Source organism: Lynx rufus, unplaced genomic scaffold (genome assembly GCF_022079265.1).
Source record: "Lynx rufus isolate CCGP_SWC_20201006 ecotype Redwood Valley unplaced genomic scaffold, mLynRuf1.p SCAF_7, whole genome shotgun sequence".
Lineage (NCBI taxonomy): Eukaryota > Metazoa > Chordata > Mammalia > Carnivora > Felidae > Lynx > Lynx rufus.
Window position 1 is genome coordinate 117,673,833 of NW_025814889.1, and position 20,116 is coordinate 117,693,948.

Genomic DNA, 20,116 nt, shown 5'->3' on the forward strand with positions numbered 1-20,116 from the left:
CCAATGATGGAGATAGGAAATTTGGAAATAGCAAATTTTGAGGTTTTTCCCAGAGTTCTTCCAAGTAAATGGGGGATTCTTTTAATATAAACATATGACAGTTCCAACCATATTATAAGTCATAAATCTTTATGTATTTATTGAAGGATGAACTCTTTCTCCCATCTCCAATGCCTTGGAACTTGGCCTAAATATGATTCTAAGTTGAGATTTAGTGTCCTCACAAGCATTTGGTTCCACCTGATTTCTATTTTAAACATTAAATTTTCCTTTTTTTGGATTATCAACAACATTCTCTTTGATGTTGTATAACAAATAAAGTTTTATCTTTGATTGTTTTTAGGATATTCTGCTGAACTTATATCAACTCGGTATAGTGGGAAGGGCAGAGGCTTTAAAGTCAGACAGATACAGGTTTAAAATTGTAGCTCCCCTACTTCCTAGCAATATGACCTTAGGAAATCTAAATATACTTTCTGAGGTGGTGGTGATGGTGGTGGTTTTATTTGTAAAATATGTTTATTGTGAAAATTAAATGAGATAACATATAACATTCTTGGCACATTATACTTGATGTTCCACAATATCTTATATTAAACATGTATAGTAAAGTTTGCTTAAGACACTTAATGATGGTATAGAGTGTGATTACATTATTTGGTGATTTTTTCGATAAATCGTATCCAGTGAGCATTACTGAGTATCTTTTACCTGTCCAACTCTGTGCAAGATAATGGAGGTACAAAAATAATCACAAAGTTTGAGTCCATTCTTTGAGGAGCTTCAGACTAATGGGATATGGACATCAGTGAGAAGTAATATCACCTTTATAATGCTTTATGATTAGGGAAATAGAAGTAACATTCATCTTACACCTAACTGTGTTGTAATAAATGCATTATTATAATAGCTAGCATTTTGAAAGTTAAACTTTGGATTTTTTAGATCTGGTTACAAATGAGGATTCACTGATTTTGGAAATTCGGTACAGAGCTAAGACTAGATGCCTTACCAAGAGTTTTTCTTTGTTTTCTTTTCTTTTTTTTTTTTTTTTTCAAATGTTTTGGTTCATTTAACCAAAATCTTTTTTTATGTTTAAAATTAGTAAATAGTCTATCTTATTACATAATGCTTAGAAATAGGAATATATAAGAATTCAATATCTGACCTGTAGTTGTGGGACCTGTCACTTAGCACATTATATGAAGTTTATATATATTGTAAATTAGTAGAGTTGTGTGCTCTAGGAAATTATTGCTGTTACATGCTCATCAACACTAGATGGTGCTGTGGTCTTAAATAATATTTCTGATTAGAGGGTTCAGCCATCTTCTGTTTTATCAAAATCTTGTGTTAAGCATTTGTTTCATTAAAATCTGTTTTAATAGTTGAAAATGCTGATGTTATTAATAAACTTTTGCTTCTAAAGTTAATGGTGATTTGTTCATGGTGTCTTTACTGTTGTGTAGATTCTAATTATACATTGTTCCTTATAATTACACAAACTAAGATGTTTGCATTTGTGGAACAAAATAAAAATATAAATCTGCTTGTAAAAATGCTTTTAGAGAGAATTTACCCTTCAAATTCTAGTTTACATAGAGAGCTTACCTTAGAGGAAATAATAATCTAAGTCATATAATACAATCTTTCTGCCTTTTTTCCCTTCTGTGTAAAATGGTACTCTTTTTTGCATGGGAAGTTAAGGAAAGTTAGTTTTTAAAATTTTTTCTGAGAATCATTTGATTTTTTTTCCCTTTCTGGCTTCAGCTTCCAAGTTCCTTCAATGCTGTCTTTGTCGTTGGAGTTCTTCCTTTGTCTAGTGTTCCTTAATTACCTGAGCAGTTTTCTTTATAGACACAGAAGTTTGGACACTTGTACCAGAAACTCTAATTCATTGAGGCTAGGCAGACTTGGGTATATGTAATTTTTAAAAATGGTTGATTCTGTGAAAACTGCATTTTAAAAAGTGATTCTGCACAGCCAGGGTTGAAAACTAGTTGTGCAGATAAGACACCTTTAGGATTTTTCTGTTGACCTGGAGGAAGAGGCTAAGCTGTAAGAGGCAGTTGCTTCTTAGAGACAATTATGTTTTCCCTTCTTTCCAGTTTTCCTCTCATTTAGGAGTTGAGATGTTGGAAGTGACACAGTGATGACAACCTCCCCAACCCCAACCCCAGGACAGCATGGCTCCTATATAATGCCATTCCCTAGGTATCAACTTGCTCCCTTTTTCTCTACAGTGAAAACAGTTCATTCCAGTGAGCAATCTCCATTATTTTGACATCTTGGCAGAAGAACCATTTCTAACCACTTAATTAAAGTTCAAGTTTGATTGTTCCTGTAGAATTTGCATTTGCTTTTGGTTCCCGCATATATTTAAGAATGATCAAATACCATGCTACTATCTGATCTTGAGCAAATTATTGAACATTTTTGTGTCTCCATTTCCTGTAAAGCAAAATGACAATAGTAATCCCATTTCATACAGATGTTGCAAATATTAGAAAGTTTATGTAAATTTCCTAACAATATTTAGCATATAGGAACTGCTCAGTTCATGGTAGTTAAAATAGTCAACAATGAGTAATAGTCTTTGTAGTCTCAGGGAAACAAGCCCTATATTTGTCTTTATTATTATATTTTTTTGAGAACAAACCTAAATATATTTGTAAACTTAGATTCCATGTTTTAAAACTTGAATAGTAACATTTTCATTTGGGAAAGTATTCCTTTTGCCACATCTTTTTTGCCTTTAAAATTTTTATTTAAATTCCAGTTAGTTGACATATAGTGTGATAATAGTTTCAGGTGTACAATTTAGTGATTCAACACTTCCATACAACACCCAGTGCTCATCACAAGTGCCACATCTTGATAAAAGAAATTGAATGCCTTGTTAAACAGGCTATAGATAATGGGCTCATCTTTCTCCTCTGCAGGTCTCCTGGTACTGCATTTTGGGTTGCAAAGCAGAAGGAAGCTATGGAAAAGTAAGGCTAAACAATAATCACCTCCCAAACTCAGGAGAAGCGGTATGTCAAATTAAAAAAAAAAACAACAAAACTTTAAACATCAGGAAATCTTACCCAAAGACTCATTTATGACAATTGAGTGTTTTTCCCTCCTTATAATGTCATTATTTCAGTGAATTTCAATTTAAGTGATAACTAAAATCCAACAGTGAATGCAAAAACTTTTGTTTTTTATTATATATAAGGGTTACTTAATCATATTTTTAAAGTCACATTACTTCAATTTTCCATACATAACTTGAAATATGTTTTTGTTAACAGATACCAGCTGATGGTAAAAGCATTTTTGAAGTGAAAGGTTTAGAAACAAATGAAAAATATGTCTTTGCAATTGCTGCTTATTCTTCTAACGGGAAGCTTATTGGTGATGCCATTGGGGAGACAACTAAACCAATTCTGGTTTATCCACCTCTTTCTGCTGTTACTACTCGGATGTTCTTGACGCAGGTAGAAGAGATTCTGCTAATTTCTTGCGTTTTTTTTTTTTTTCTGTTGAGCTGTTACTAAGTAATTTCCAATGGGAAAAAAAGTCACAGCAGATATTTTAAAGCTCCTGTAAATACGTATTTTCCATTAGGGCAGGGTAGTCTCATAAAATAAGAATCATTTCTTTCCTTTTTAGTGAATTTGATTTTTATAATAGCATTTTTCCCCTGGATTACAAATGTAACACATGGTAATTTTAGAAATTTAGAAAATATTGAAATGCACAAAGAAGAAAATACATGTTAACTGTTATCCTGTCATCCAGAGTAGCAGTTCTCAACCTGGGGCAATTTTGGCCGCTAGGGGACATTTGTCAATGTCTGGAGACATTTTTGGTTGTCATAACCTAGGAGGGTGCTTCTGGCATCTGGTGGGTAGAGGCCAGGGATGCTGATAAGCACTCTAAATGTAAAGGACAGCCCTCCATAACAAAGAATTACCCAGCCCAAAATGTCAGTAGTACCAAGATTGAGAAACCCTGATCCAGAGGTATCTTTTCATTTGTGTGTGTGTGTGTATGCCTGTATACACTTACACACACACACATTTTTATAGAAACATATGCATACACACATATGTGTTTTAATTTATGTATAATATATAATTTTAATTATAGTATATATTATTTTATATCCTGATATTTTCATTTAATATATAATTGACAATTTTTTCATTCCATTAAGTATTCTTCCGTAGTATAATTTTTTAATTTTTTTTTAATGTTTATTTATTTTTGAGAGAGAAAAAGATAGAGTGTGAGTGGAGGAGGGGCAGAGAGAGAGGGAGACACAGAATCCGAAGCAGGCTCCAGGCTCTGAGCTGTCTGCACAGAGCCTGACATGGGACTCGAACTCATGAACTGTGAGATCATGACCTGAGCTGAAGTCGGATGCTTAACTGACTGAGCCACCCATGCGCCCTCATAGTATAAATTTTAACAGCTGTATTTTATAATGGTATTGCATCTTTTTTTTTTGATATTGCATCTTTTAATGATATTGCATCTTATAGATAGATCATAGTTTACTTAGTAATCTTTATTGTGGGGCAGTTAGATATTTTCCAGTCTTTTGCTAGTATAAGCAAAGCTGCCTTATACATCTTGGTATATACATCTTTATCTGCATCCACGATTGCTTTTTTGAGATGGATTCACAGAAGTGAAATATCTGGGTTAGTAAAGACACGCAGACCTGAGTTCAGGTTCACACTAGTCATGTAATATTGAGCAAGTAACTTTCATCTGTGAGGTGGGAATAATAATAATAGTAGTTACCTCCCAGATGTATTAGGAGTATTAAATGGAATTATGCATGCCAGATGTTTAACCATAGCAATTACCACACAGTAGGCACTAATAAATATTGTTATTGTTTTTAGTTATGAATATACTCATGAATTAACATATTTGCTGAAATGATTGCCCGTTACCAGTGAATAAGGACACTAGAAAGAGTGACTCATTGACCTAAGTCTCAAGAATCTAATTTTAAGCCTATTGTTGGCTATAGAAATGATGGCTATTTTAAATTTTATCATGTTTCTATTTTGCTATTTTTTTCTCTTAATAGTTGATTAGTATTAAAAGATAGATCTTAGTGGTATTTTATATTATCATATTTTTCAAAGAAAATTAAATTGAGAGAATTGCTAGGATTTAGCATATCATATTGGCTCATGGTTTTCTGATGTTTTTATTTCTTTGGAATCTAATATATTTCCTAATTTGCAGTGATGGCGTTATTTCAAAGTGAGGAACTGAGTATTTTATCAAGGCCTAATTTTTCTCCAGGGAGGTTTGACTTTTGGGTTTCATTTGGCAGAACCTTCATTGAAAGTTAATAAAACCAACCCCCAGCTATTCTGTTGGAATAACAAGAAGTGCCATGAAATAATGACCAATGTTTCATTATTGATAATGATATTTACAGTACTGTATTCATTTATGACAGTATATGAACATTCTCTCTCATAATGTTAAGTGACTGAAGCAAAATTTTTTTACTTAGTAAACTTAGTAAAACTCTTTAATTTACAGCTCGAGTTTAAGCTTTTAAGTTCCAGCAAGAAAATGTACCTTGCCTTTGGAATTGCAATCTCTTTTTCCTGACAGTGGTTAGTTTTTAGTTTCAGGATGATTCAGCTCTTTAAAAAACATTATCATATGTATTTTATAGTAAGACATAGTGACATTTCGCTAAATGCCTATGATTAACTTGGCTTGGAACATTAGGTTGTACTTTCACTCAACACTATTCTATAGACATTAATAAAGTCAGTCGAATCTTTATTAGGTTTCCCCTCAGTGTAGAAAGCTATTAATTTAGGCTATCTGGAAAATTGTTTGAGGAACCTTTATAAACGATATATTTTCTACAGATATTTTCCAATTTCCCCTTCTTTATAGCCTCATTTCTTCTTATTTTTCACCTTTAAGTCAGGAGTGACTAGATAATATGATATAAAATGTAGAAAATAAGAAACCTAATGAGGAGGACTGTAGGAATTTGGGCAAATTGCCTGGTCTCAATTTCCCAATTTCTAAAATGGATATAAGACCAAATATCTGGATTATTGAACTACTCAATCAGATAATGAGTGGGCACAATGACTTATTAAGAAAAAGAAATCGGGGATATATTTATTTAAAAACTACTATGTGCCAGGCATTTAAAAATTCATTATTTTGTTTATTACAGTAATGCAGTGAAGTGATACTATTATTTTTAAGTTTATTTATTTATTTTGGGAGAGACAGAGACAGTACAGGTAGGGAAGGGACAGAGAGAGAGGGAGAGAGAGAGAGAGAATCCCAGCTGTGCTGCCAGTACAGAGCCTGACTCAGGGCTTGAACTCATGAAACCTTGAGATCATGACCTGAGCAGACGCTTAATCGACTGAACCACCCAGGTGCCCCACAGTGAGATGATACTATTAATTTCATTGTATAGTTTAGGAAACTGAGATGAATTTAATCCTTCCTCTGCCAATCCCATTTTATTTGAGAAAGGGTGTCTAAGGGAAGTCACGTAATTAAGTAACCCAAGGTTACTCGGGTAGCAGGTGATAAGCCTGATGCTTGAACCAGCTCATGCCTTTCTACTGTTCTGTCCAGGTCCAAGAGTCATGTACTCAACCTCTAACCTGGGCCAGGTTCTTCTAGAGCCCACATCTCTGCCATCTCTTCTCTGCTGGGTTAGTGTTGTTCAGTGGGTCTTGATGATCAGTACTGGCAGTAGATTTCAGTGTTGGGAGGTGAATGCTTTGTCAGTATCTCAGTGGTGGCAGGAGAATGAAATTCATACTTTTTTTCACTTTATATATGAATTCATCAAAACTCTTTGATAAACAGAGGTTTGCCTTTTGTCACTGATCAATTACAAATTAAAAACAATAAAGCTAGCAGGGAAAAGATAGCCATCCCATTTTTTATTTTATTTTTTTTTTTATTTTAGAGAGAGAGAGAGAAAGCATGATCAGGGGAGAGGGGCAGAGGGAGAGAGAGAGAATCTTAAGCAGGCTCCATGCTCTGTGTGGAGCCCGATGCAGGGCTAGATCTCATGATCCTGGGATTATGATCTCACGATCCTGGCATCATGACCTGAACTGAAATCAAGGGTCGGATGCTCAGCTGATTCAGCCACCCAAGTGCCCCTAGTTATCCCATTTTAAAAAGCTCTTTAAGAAGTCTCGACTCTTCTTTTTCCTCTTGTTCTCTAACTGAATATTGCTTCTCTCCCTACTTCATCTGTTTATTGATGAATTATTTATTGTCTACTTTGTGCTAGGTTCTGTGCTAGATGTCATCTCTTGTTCCTTTGAACTGTCTCTTTTCTCAATCTCATTACCACAACATTAACCCATATTTAGGTAATTTTGACTTATGGTTTCAGTTAAGACTATGATTGCAAATAAGGGAACCAGCCTGACTTAAGGAATGCAGTGAGGCCCTGGGAAGCCACTGGACCCCAGGCAGCCTCAGGCCTCATACCTTTGGTTCTCTGTATACATCGCTTCTTTTTCTCTAAAGATTGACTTTCTTTCTTTCTTTTCTTTCTTTCTTTCTTTCTTTCTTTCTTTCTTTCTTTCTTTCTTTCTCTCTCTCTCTCTCTTTCTTTCTTTCTTTCTTTCTTTCTTTCTTAATGTTTATTTATTTTCAGAGAGACAGGGTGCACGCAAGTATGGGGGAGGGGCAGAGAGAGAGGAAGAGAGAATCTCAAGTAGCACAGAGCCTAACTCAGGGCCCAATCCCTTAACTGTGAGGTCATGACCTGAATCCAAATCAAGAGTTGGATGCTTAACTGACTGAGCCACCCAGATGCCCCTAAAGACTGACTTTCTTTACTTCTCCATCTCTGAAGGAAAAAATGGCAGCTCCTGTATTTTTATATATCCTTCAATTTCAGGTATAAAGAGAGGCTACCTGGTTGCCTCCTAATCTGGATTCCAGATTCCTAGGAAAGAGATTCTGAGTGATCCACCAAATATAATGAATCTGATCTCTTTTTTGATGTTTGACCACTGACTTGTTTTTAAATCTCACCCCTCTTTTTCCCTTTGGTTCCATACATAGGCAGGCTGATAGGAGGTCTATGAGCTTACCTTTGGTGCTGACAGGAAATGTAAATCTCCCATCTGGCAGCAGCTTTCCCAATTCCTACCCCTTCCCACCCCCAAGCACTAATCAAAGCCCAGCCCATTCCTTCCCAGGCCTGCTTGTGCCTGTCCAACATTCCCTGGGAGCCCCTTGTGTGAGTAATAAACTTTCTCTCAAATCCTTCTGGTACATGTAGTGCCATCAGCCTAGACAGCAGAGCCACACTTTGGGTGGGGGTCCATTTTGCTTTGCACAAGGTGCTATAAAGCACCCACCTTGGGTCAGGCACTCATCCTGGGCTAGTCAACTGTGTTGTAGTACAATCATTGAATGTCCTCTTCTGTGAATGTAGGAAAATTACCAGGAAAAAAAGATTTTAAATTTTGTTTAACATGTAATTATTGTGTGCTTACTCTGTGCTAGGCAATGCTCCAGGCTAGTGATTATAAACCTTGAGTGCGCATCTTGGAGTGCTTGTTAAACAGATTGTTGTGTCCTACCACCAGAATTTTTTACTCACTAGGTCTGGGGTAGGGCCTGGAATTTTCCATTTCCAACAAGTTCTTAGGTGATGGTTATACTGACGGTCCAGGGACCATACTTTGAGAACCACTGCTCTAAGCAAAGTCAACAAAATGCTATGATAAGAGATAGGTAATAAACAACACAGTAAATAAGTAAATTATCTATGTTACAAGATAAGTTCTATGGAAAGAGAAACATAGATAAGTTCTATGGAAAGAAAAAGTGGAGTATGTTCTGAGGAATTAGAAGTGTGAAGTGAGAGAAGGGAAAGTAGTTCACAGTATCAAATAGGGTGATCAGGGAAGGCCTCATCTAGAAGGTGAGATTTAAGCAGAGACTTAAAGGAGGCAAGGGAGGGGCTCACAGGAGAAAGAAAATTCTGCAGAAGGAGCTAGAGCAAAAGCCCTATAGTTTTCAGAGTCTTACCTGCTATGTTTGATAAACAGCAAGGAGGCATTGTGACTGGAGCAGAGAGACCCATGGAAAATAAAAGAAGTGGTTAGAGAGGTAAAAGGTAAGTAGATGGGTGGGTGAGCAGAAAAAGACTTCTAGGCCACTGTAAGAACTTTGGCTTTTAAAGTATGGAAAAAGCCCAAATGTCCATCAGCTGATGAATGGACACACACACACACACACACACACACACACACTGGAATATTACTCAGTGATCAAAAAGAATGAAATCTTGCCATTTGCAACAACGTGGATAGAACTAGAGTGTATTATGTTAAGTGAAATAAGTCAGTCAGAGAAAGATAAATATCCTATGATTCTCACTCATGTGGAATTTAAGATACAAAACAAATGAACATATGGGAAGGGAAGCAAAAATAATATAACATCAGAGAGGAAGACAAACCATACGAGACCCTTAAATACAGAGAACAAACTGAAGGCAGCTGGCAGGATGTTGGGTGGGGGGAAGGGCTAAAGAGTTGAGGGGCATTAAGGAGGGCACTTGTTGGGATGAGCACTGGGTGTTATACGTTAAGTGACGAATTACTGAATTCTATTCCTGAAATCATTATCACACTGTATGTTAACTAACTTGGATTTAAATAAAATCTGTAAGTTCACCATCTTATATCATGGCACTGCTCTGTTAACCCACAAAAAGTTGTGAATTTACAAACCATAGTTTTATCATGGTATCTTTGCTTATTTTACAATGTCCACTAATTGAATAAATGATATTATTTTTAGAAGAATATGTTTTAAAAGGAAAGAACATCCAATTTTAATTTCACCCAACTCAATTACACATTAAATTAAAAAAGAAGAATTTAAAAAAAGAAGAACTTTGGCTTTTACTTTGAGTGAAATGAACAACCATTGGAAAGGTTTTTTTTTTTTTTTTATGAGAAGTGGGATGACATAATATGACTTCTGTTTTCAAAGTCTTACCCTGGATGCTGTGTTGGGAATAGACCATAATAGGACAGGGATGGAAGCAGAGGGACGTCTCTATTACTGCAACCCAATGAGAGATGGTGGTAGCTTGGCCAGTGTGATAATAGTTGATGTGGTGAGAAGTGGTCAGATCCTGGATATGTTCTGAAGGAGGAGTTAACAAGAGTTCCTAGTGGAAATAATATAAAGAGAAAAAGAAAAGATGACTCTAAGATGTTTAGTTGACTAACTGGAAGGATAGACTTGACATCAACTGAGTTCAGGAGTGCTGTGGGTGGTATAGATTTGGGGCAGAGGGAAATCAGAAATTCATTTTAAGACATGTTGTGGTAAGATGTTTATTAGATATTCAGGGAGAATTGTTGAATAGTCAGTTAGATATATGAATCTGGAGCATGGGAGAGAGGTCTGGGCAGGAGAAGGATTTGAGATTAGTCATGTGGCACAGCCATGGGGCTGGATTATTCCACTAAGGAAATAAGTGCAAACAGAAGAGAGAAGAGGTCCAAAGACTGAGCCCTGGGACATGCCAGTGTAAAGAGAATGGGGAAAAGAGTAGGAGCTTGCAAAGGCAACTGAAAAGGAATGTGGGGAAGACAACTGAGTGTGGAGCTTGGGAAGACACATGAGGATCATGTATCAAGGAGCGTCTCTACTGTACTTAATTATTTCATTAGTTTTCTGGTGCTTTTTTCTCTTATTTTACTCTCACCCCATCTAAAATCTGTAAGCTCACCGTCTTATACCATGGCACTGCTCTGTTAACCCACAAAAACTCATGAAGTTACAAACCTTAGTTTTATCATCGTATCTTTTCTTGTTTTACAATGTCCACTAACTGAATAAATGACATTATTTTTAGAAGCATATGTTTTAAAAGGAAAGAACATCCGATTTTAATTTCACCCAACTCAATTACACATCATCTGTTATTAATTTCCGTGGTAAGTGTTAGAATTATGTTTTAGTGACCACCTAGTCCAACTCCCAACTCCTTCATTTGACCAATGCAGCCAGTGAAGTGACCTCATCCACTGCTCTAGGTCTTGGCTCTACTATTTTTACTGAATACCAGGCTCTGTACAAATTATTTAACTTCTTAATCCCTCAGTTTCCTCATCTGAAAAATAGGAATGGCCATAGAGTTCACTTCATAAAAATGAAATGGGGTGTCAATACAATAATGCATACAAAGTGCTCAGACTAGTACTTGACATCTTTAAGTACTTCCACCTGAATTTTAAGACCTTCTGAAATCGTATCCCATTTTACCTGTCCATCATGTTTTCTGCTTTTCTTCAAATTCTGACCTGTCTTTTCAGTCTCTCCTAAATGTTCTGTGATGATTTTCGCTATTGGACCCTTTTCAGGTTCTGTCTCAACTGTGCCCATGTGAACCTTATCCCTGCCTTAGGGTTCAACTCAAGCACAGACTCCTTTTTGAACCCCTAATTTCTCCTTTTCTAAGCCTCCACAGTTATTATGTTATTCTTTGTAGTTTTTCTGGTGATTTCAGGTGTTTTATATTTGTAACTTGATTAGAGTTTAATGGCATATAAGGTCATTTTAAGCTTTGAAGAACCTATCCTCACAGTGGTTAGTGCAGAGTAGAAACTTCGTAACATTTTACTGGTTGGTTGATTATGAGGGTGGAGTTGGCAGATTGAAAAAGTTCTGGCCCTGTAAATTATTCCTTTGAGTGGACTATATTCTAGCAACATGCCATTTACATACTTAATTAATTTGTTTGTACTTTGTATCCTACCTGCTTCCATTAAGAATTTGAAGCAGCACGTAACTTATGTGGTGAGATTTCATATTGTTGTACATATTTGAATAGAATGATTTTAAGGAATATCTTTGAAGAAATATATTCTACCAAAAGAAATAGGTAAGTTGATGATTTTTCTTCTCTCGAGCTTCTATATTTTACCAGTGAAATCAGTTATTTTGCCTAATGTTGAATGTGTCAAATTAAAAGCATATCATGGCCTTGGAGCACCTGGGTGACTCAGTTGGTTAAGCGTCCAACTTTGGCTCAGGTCATAATCTCACCATTTGTGGCTTCAAGCCCTGCGTTGGGCTCTATGCTGACAGCTGGAGCCTGGAGCCTGCTTTGGATTCTGTGTCTCCCTCTCTCTCTGCCCCTTCCCCACTTGCACTCTGTCTCTCTCTCTCTCAAAACAAAAACAAAAACAAAACATATCATCGTCTTTTGGAAGCATCTCTGTGTTATTTTTCACTCTTTTCAGCTGTGAACCCTTTGTTGCACAAAAGCTCTGAAAGTGTCAGTCAGAACCAGAAAAGAATGAAGTATATTTCATATTTTGGGTTTGGGAAATCTGATTGTTTCTCTTGGAACAGATTGTTCATTATAACAGTGTCTGTAATAAATGGAGTGCACTGCCGAGATGGATGGAAATGAAATTAATTTGGCTCAGATGTGATCTTTGTTTTGCTTATGAGAATTTGAAACATCCTTACAGAGTTTCAAATTTCCATGCAATTTAGAAATAAAAGAGATTTCAAAATGTGTCTGTCTCCCTTGCCAGTGGCCATCGATACCTTACTGTGGCCCCGTGGAACAAAACAGCAAATGTGAACAACTATGTATGAAATTAGTGTGTGAACAGACCTTATCAGAATTCCTGTTTAAAAGATACATTTCACCAATAAAAATATAATGTATGATAATGTACTTTTTCTTGTAGGTTGCCTATCAGATTGGTAACTATGAGTTGGCTAAGAAGGTTTTCTCACCAGTTTGGGATTATTTTGTTGCTTCACCACATCATGATGAACAATCTGTTATTTGCTTAAGCAATATAATGACTATTACACAGAGAAGGTAATTAGAAATATTCTTTTAAAATATTAATTTGCTTATTGAAAAATATGGATGTTGTATACAAAGCCTATAATTCATTTTCAATTTCATGTTAAGATAGTCAATGTAAAACTATTTTTAATAGGTGTTGTAATAAGCATACACATCCCAAGTTCTTGAGTCCTTGTTAGAAACTTCTTTGCTAGAATAAGAAAAAGCACAGGAGACATTTAGATGCATTCTGAAGTTAAGGTAATGAAGGCTATGGAAAAAAAAATACCAACTACTAATCAAGATAACGTCAGTTATACTGGAAAACACAAATATGCTTTGGGGACTTTTATAACAGAGAGCGGTCAGGTTGGGGTTAATAGTTATGGTGTGATGGGTGGACTATTAGGTTTAAAAGACTTTTTCTTTGCTTGAAGAAGCTCCCAGGATTAGACCATCAGGAACTGCAAATAGGTTGGTATGGGTCATATAAAACCACAGGCCATCCTTTGCTTTATAGTTGGTTTTTCTTTTTTTTTTTTAAATTTCTTTTTCAACGTTTTTTATTTATTTTTGGGACAGAGAGAGACAGAGCATGAACGGGGGAGGGGCAGAGAGAGAGGGAGACACAGAATCGGAAACAGGCTCCAGGCTCCGAGCCATCAGCCCAGAGCCTGATGCGGGGCTCGAACTCACGGACCGCGAGATCGTGACCTGGCTGAAGTCGGACGCTTAACCGACTGCGCCACCCAGGCGCCCCTATAGTTGGTTTTTCTTAAAAGAGCAAAGATTAAGAGCAGCCTCAGAAATGAGCATTAGTGTGATTTTAGGCTGTCTCAACAACAAGTTCGAAAACAACAATCTCCTTTGCCTACTTGTTAATAATACCTGAAATTCCTTTCCTAAGAAGACAAAACCCTTTATTCATCAGTTAAAGATAGTGACCTTAAATGCACATGCTGGTGGAGGCAAGGCATTGATAGTGCTTATTCACATAAAAGTAGAATTCCATTCAATGAAACAACTGTAGACTTAGCATTTACCATGTACAAGGATGCTAGGTGTTGTGTAGGATGGATTTGAGAGGCATTTCAGAAGAGGAAGAGACGGGGCTTGGAAGGTTTTATGTGATGTGGGGACAAGAGAATGGAAGTAGTGAAGCTTACTGGGATTGCCGTTGTTACCTGACTGGCAGACCTATGATGGGTACTAGGGGAATGAGAGAGGTGGGATGAGTCTTTGGAGGAGATAATGAATTGGATAGGAAATATTTTGAGTTTAGTTTTCCAACAGGATACCTTTGTGGATATGAGATGCCCAGCAGGTAGTTGAATATTTAGTGCTGACACTCAGGAGAGAGGTCAAGGCTAGAGATAGATTGAGAAATTGTCCATGAGGTCATCATTGAAATTTTGACAATGAGTGCTACCTCCTAGGGACTAACTGTTTAGCAGAAAAGATAGAAGCTGGAATTAAATGCTGGGCATTACTTACGTTTAAGAGGCTGAAGCAGGAAATGGAACCAAGGAAGGATACTGAAAATAGTTTGTGCTAGTCTCAGCCTACCAGTAATCAGTGTTGTATCTGAACCAGCCTTTATGGTTCTTATTATGATTGTGAGGCACCCTTCAGCAATAAACATCCAGAAAGTTTGAAAAAAAAAATAGAGGTTTATTACTTACAGGATCTGGAAATTGCATGGCACACTTGGGGCCCCACAGCAAGTTCATAGGTGAAGAGAGAGAGAGCCAGCATGGGCCTGGGGTTCTGCTTTTATTGAGGTCCAGGGTGGGTGCCTAGGGTTTCACGGGCTCACTCTTTGTTGTTGAATTTAAAAAGTAAGAGTGGGAATTTAAAACAAGGGAAGAGAAAAAATAGTGGCCCAAATTGTCATTTATCAAAATCCACTAAGATTTCTAAAACAGAGGAGCCTCAGTGAGGGAGGTGGCCTGGCTCTTTAGCTAGTTGTGTGACTGGCAATGTATTTATTTGAGATAGCCATCTTTGAAGTGAATGCCTCTTTGAAGTGGATGCTTTGGCAATCAAAGCTTAAGGCAGACCCTTACATTACAAAAATAAATACATTAAGAAAACCCAACTGTCAGAACTTTTTTGACAAAAAGGAACAGTCCAGGAGGTGAAACTCTGGAAAAGTACATTGCCAAGGAAAGTGAGAATATCACCCGGGAGGGACTGGTCAGCAGTGTTAAATGCTAGTGCAAGGTCAGGCAGAGGAGTTGTTCAAAACGAAATGCTACGGAGAAGTTGGATAGAATAAAAACTAAGAGGAAGCTTTCCCCCCTATATTTTGAGAGAGAGAGAGAGAGAGAGAGAGCGAGAGCGCGCTGGGGAGAGGGGCAGAGGAAAATAGAGAATCTTAAGCAGGCTTCATGCTCAGCGACACAGGGCTCAATCCTACAACCCTGGGATCATGAACTGAGCCAAAATCAAGAGTCAGATGTTGAACCAACTGAGTTGCGCGGGTGCCCCAAGAGGTGACTTTTAGAATTGGCAATTAGGAGGCCGTTGATGAGTTCAAGAGAGCTACTTTTGTGGTGTGATGGGCCAGAAACCTTTTGCAGTTGGGTAAGAAGTAAATGGAAATGGAGAATTGTAATTAGCTAAGGTCACTGATGTGAAGTTGGTGTAAAGAGAAGAGGACAATGGCAGAACAATGAGGGGGAAGGCAGGCTTAAGGAAAACATTTTGAAGAGTGGAGGAAGCGGAGACAGTGCAGGGGGAGAGACAGGATACAAGCAAATTCACACGATAATGACATCATGGTGGTAGAGCCTGGAGGGTATAGGAGCTCATGGGGTGGAGAGCAGGGGGTTTAGAACATCTGCTCTCAGGAATATGAACAAGGAGACATTAAGGATAACCAGAGGTTATCAGAGGTTACCAGAAAAATTGGCCAGTGACGTCTATGCAAGGTCAGGCGCACTGATTATGGCATAAAATAAGGGGTATAGAATCTAAAGTGTTAGAGAGGTCTGAGCTGGATAGGGAAGGAGACAGAACCAGGAGGAGGCAATAGCCTGAACGCATTGCACATGTCATGTGGACAAAGAAAGAGTTCAGTGTGGGTTGCAGGAACGGAAGAACTAAAATTCTCCTAGCAAATATAATTTCAGCATTTAACATGGTGGTAAAACAGATCCTCTTCAAGTATGAATTACTGATGTCAGATCCTTTCCTGTTTTTTAGAGATAGAGGGTGGGGAGGGCGGAGGGAACTGAAACTTAGAAGGGAGGGTTCGTCACCAAGTAAGGCTGAGAACAAGGAAGGGAATATTGGAAACAAAGTCGAAGACTGCAGATTTCACAGTTTTGCCAATGTTTGGCACTGTTGACTGCAATTTAGGAAAGATAATTAGAAATAATCCAAGAGTTATTAAGACTCTGCCTCCTTTCTTCCTTTTCTCTCTGCCTCAGTCTTTCTCCTTTCCTCTTTACCCATGGCTGATTTTGCTATAAAAGACCCTTATTTTCAGAAACTTTATTAATTGAAATATTATGCTTCTGAAGATCTATAGTGATTTCATTATATTGATAGAAAAGAAGTTCACATAATAGAACCAGAAAATTTTGCCAATATTTATTTTTATTTGTCTCTGATATATGTCAGCACCTTAATTTTCTTAGCTGTGAACTTGTTGTTAAACATAGTCTTTAATTTTAAACAGCTGTATGAGAGAAGTTGTTCCACAAATTTTTGCTGTTATTGTATAGATATTAAGAACCTATCAATCTAAAAATGCATGTTTACATGATCATTTTATGTTTATGCCTGTGACAGCATTTACTTCCTTTTGCAGATTACATTCAGATATTTTGGCAGAGACTTCTTCAATCCTCTTATACCTTTTTCTTAGAAATATTTTTGTAACAAGTGACATTAAAATTAAAGAAGAAAATCTTTTCTGTGATAATATTAAAGGCAATGAGATTTTCCCCTCTCAACAAGTAAGTGAATTAAAGGGACTGAAAATGTGCCAGTTTCCCTTTATTTGTTTCTTGATGTTTCAAGTTCATGTTCTTTCGGGATTGTGTATCCTGATTTGTGGATAGACTGAGAGATCATTTTATGATTGTGCAGGTTTATTTGATATTCCAAATAGGTTTCATAGGCCTGAGTTCATATATATTTTTCTTCTTTTCAATTGATCTTTTTTGTCTCTGTAAAAGTAGTATAAATTTCAAATATTCAAAAAATGATAAGGTATAAAGTGAAATCTATTGTAATTTTATTGCTCCTAAAAATACTATGAGTTTGTTTTCTCTGTTTTTTTTTATGATATCTGATTTATAAAAATATGCATAGGCAAATTATTATTTAAAAAATATTTTTTTACAAAAATGCCTTCACAGTCTACTTGCTAGTCCATAATTTTCCTACTTAACATTTTTAATAATTTATCTTATACATGTTTTCATGCAGGTACATATCAATTTACCAAATTCTTATTTTTTAAGTTCCTTTTTTAAAAAAATTTTTTTAATGTTTATTTATTTTTGAGAGAGAGAGAGAGAGACAGAGTGCGAGCTGGAGAGGGGCAGAGAGAGAGGGAGACACAGAATCCGAATCAGGCTCCAGGCTCTGAGCTGTCAGCACAGAGCCTGATGTGGGGCTCGAACCCACAAACTGTGAGATCACAACCTGAGCCGAAGTCAGACGCTTAACCGACTGAGCCAGCCAGGCACCCCTTATTTTTTTAAGTTCTTAGTTTATTAATCCTCTTATGAAAAATCTGCACAATCACCACAGATAAAGTCACTGTGGAACCTTTATTCCTTCTGTTGTCCAATCTCTGGCTCACTTGTTGCTTGCACCAACCTTGGCTTCTGCAGTTCCCCTGACTTCTTCATTCTGTTCTTATGGTCCTTTCCCTGTTTTCTGGAGGTCTGTTTCTTCTCATACAGGCCATGTCTTGCAAGTCTATGCCTGGGTTCATTTTTCTGTGCATCATCCAAGGAACAATAAATTATGCTTAAGCCAGTTGTCTCGCCACCACCAAAATGGGTTCTGAATCCAAATAAAGATAGCATCTGGTGTGATCTTGTCCATTTTGGCTTGTTTTTCCTGAATTTCTGTCTCAGGTACTATTGCCTTTCTGGGGTGAAGAACATCAATGACCGTTTGTTTCCATACCAAATTCTTTTTAATTTTAATATTGCATTCCTGTACAGAGGCAGGAATGTAACCCATATTGTACTGATGGATTCTCAGGGTGGTTATCAGCATTGCTGTGTGTACCTTTGCAATCTTATAATGCTCTTGCTTTTAATAACGATCCTTTGCTATTTTTTTCCATTCTAGATTGAGTGTCACTCTTTGTCCCTCTCCCTCTTTCCTTCTTTACTCACTTTAGCTACATAGAGGCTTTTCCCGTGTGTTTGTTTCTCACAGTTGCTTTTTCCTACCCTTGCATTTATTCATTAGTTAATCAACCAATAAATTGTTACATGAGACCATGCCAGTGTCTATGGATCCAAAAATGAAAAAAACATGACACTTTTGTCCAGGGAAAGTTCATGGTCTTACAGAGCCCAAGCACTCATAACCATCATCCTGTTCTTTATGTGTTGCCCTTAGTTTCTTCTTTCAGCATCCAGTCTGAAAATGAAGGCAAGCTTTAAGTACTTCAACCAATGAATTCCAGAATGCTAGACTACCATTCTAGTAATAACTTACTCTATGGAAATTTCTCAATGCCAGTTTTCTGTGTATGTTATTTTATAGGTATATATAGAAAAATAATGAAATCTTCCTCCAGGAAAGGGAAAGGAAAAGTAAGATAAGATTCTTATTATTTTTAAGTAACATTTAATCACAAAAGCCTAACTTTCTATTTCACTACCATTTTTATTTAAGTAGCACAAGTATAATAGAAGATTAGTTTGGTCTATTGAAGATTCATCATTTTTTTTTCCACAAATCCAGAAAGAAAATGGGACTTTTAATCAAGTGAGGGACAATATTACAGAGATATAATATTTTAATTATTCTTTGTTATAATTTATGTTTTGAAAAAGCTAGATTTTTTCTAACATTAAAATATAGCCACGTTTTTATTTTACCAATTAAAAAAGATTAGTTCCTTTTTCATTACTAGTGGTATTTCTATTGTTTTACAAAATATTCTAAAGTTTAATTCTAAGATGGTATTATCCATATGTAGCATTATTGGGAAATTAGAGTTGTTCTTGAGTTTAGATTTTCTTCATACCAGCATTTCAACATACCAATGTGTTGTTAAACCGGCAGGATCACATTTCCTACCCTTTCTTCTCCTTAGAGGCACATTAATTAAGCACCTGATGTTCCTTTCTGGTAACAATACCTGTTTCTTTACAGATTGCTAGATTAATTGAATGTGAGAGAATATTAGTGGCATTGGACCTTAGCAACTACCTAAATGATTCCAGTTATGCCCTTCAAGCTGTGACTCAGTGTTATGGCCTCCTTGCTCCTATAATCTACCACAATGTTGTTTTGGTACCTGTTGTACAGGTAAGCATATTCACCCCACCCCCTTAAAAATAAGGATATTTTTTACAAAGGCAATTCAACAATGCATTTTGGAAAATGAAAAGCAATGTATCTCTCATAACGTACAAATAGGTCAAAGACAAGTGTTATGAAATTTCATGAGTTAACTGAAAAACATTTTAATAATTTAAATTATATCTGGGCAAACAGACATAAATAAAACATAAAGGCTCAAATGTGTTTCTCTGAAAACATTCAGCCCCATTGCTGTCCATGTTTAAATACTGGCACTCTGTTTTTCTAGATTTTTTAAGTCATTTCAATTTGTATGCTTTTGTAATGTTCGAAGCAGCAATACTTATTCAAAAACATATTTTTAAAGCCATCATCTGGGGCGCCTGGGTGGCGTAGTCGGTTAAGCGTCCGACTTCAGCCAGGTCACGATCTTGCGGTCCGTGAGTTCGAGCCCCGCGTCGGGCTCTGGGCTGATGGAGCCTGTTTCCGATTCTGTGTCTCCCTCTCTCTCTGCCCCTCCCCCGTTCATGCTCTGTCTCTCTCTGTCCCAAAAATAAATAAACGTTGAAAAAAAAATTTAAAAAAAATAAAGCCATCATCTGGGGAAAAATTGGCGAATGACCCAAGAAAAATTACTTGGGTGTCTTGGTGATGGAGAAACTGGAATTTATGGAAAAAGAATAAGTGAGAGCTGGGTGAAGGGGTTATATTTGTTGTTTATTCTTCCTAACAAATCAC

At 36.7% G+C, this 20,116-nt stretch overlaps 1 protein-coding gene across 1 annotated transcript in view; it reads left to right on the plus strand.

Annotated features, from left to right (window-relative positions):
• CFAP54 (cilia and flagella associated protein 54) overlaps positions 1 to 20,116 on the plus strand; it is a 290,869-nt gene that overhangs the window by 84,652 nt on the left and 186,101 nt on the right. The window contains exons 21-25 of the mRNA XM_047065944.1: positions 2,943 to 3,035; positions 3,297 to 3,482; positions 12,765 to 12,901; positions 16,689 to 16,836; positions 19,229 to 19,384. Coding sequence (XP_046921900.1) covers positions 2,943 to 3,035; positions 3,297 to 3,482; positions 12,765 to 12,901; positions 16,689 to 16,836; positions 19,229 to 19,384 — 720 coding nt within the window. The remainder of the gene's footprint in view (positions 1 to 2,942; positions 3,036 to 3,296; positions 3,483 to 12,764; positions 12,902 to 16,688; positions 16,837 to 19,228; positions 19,385 to 20,116) is intronic.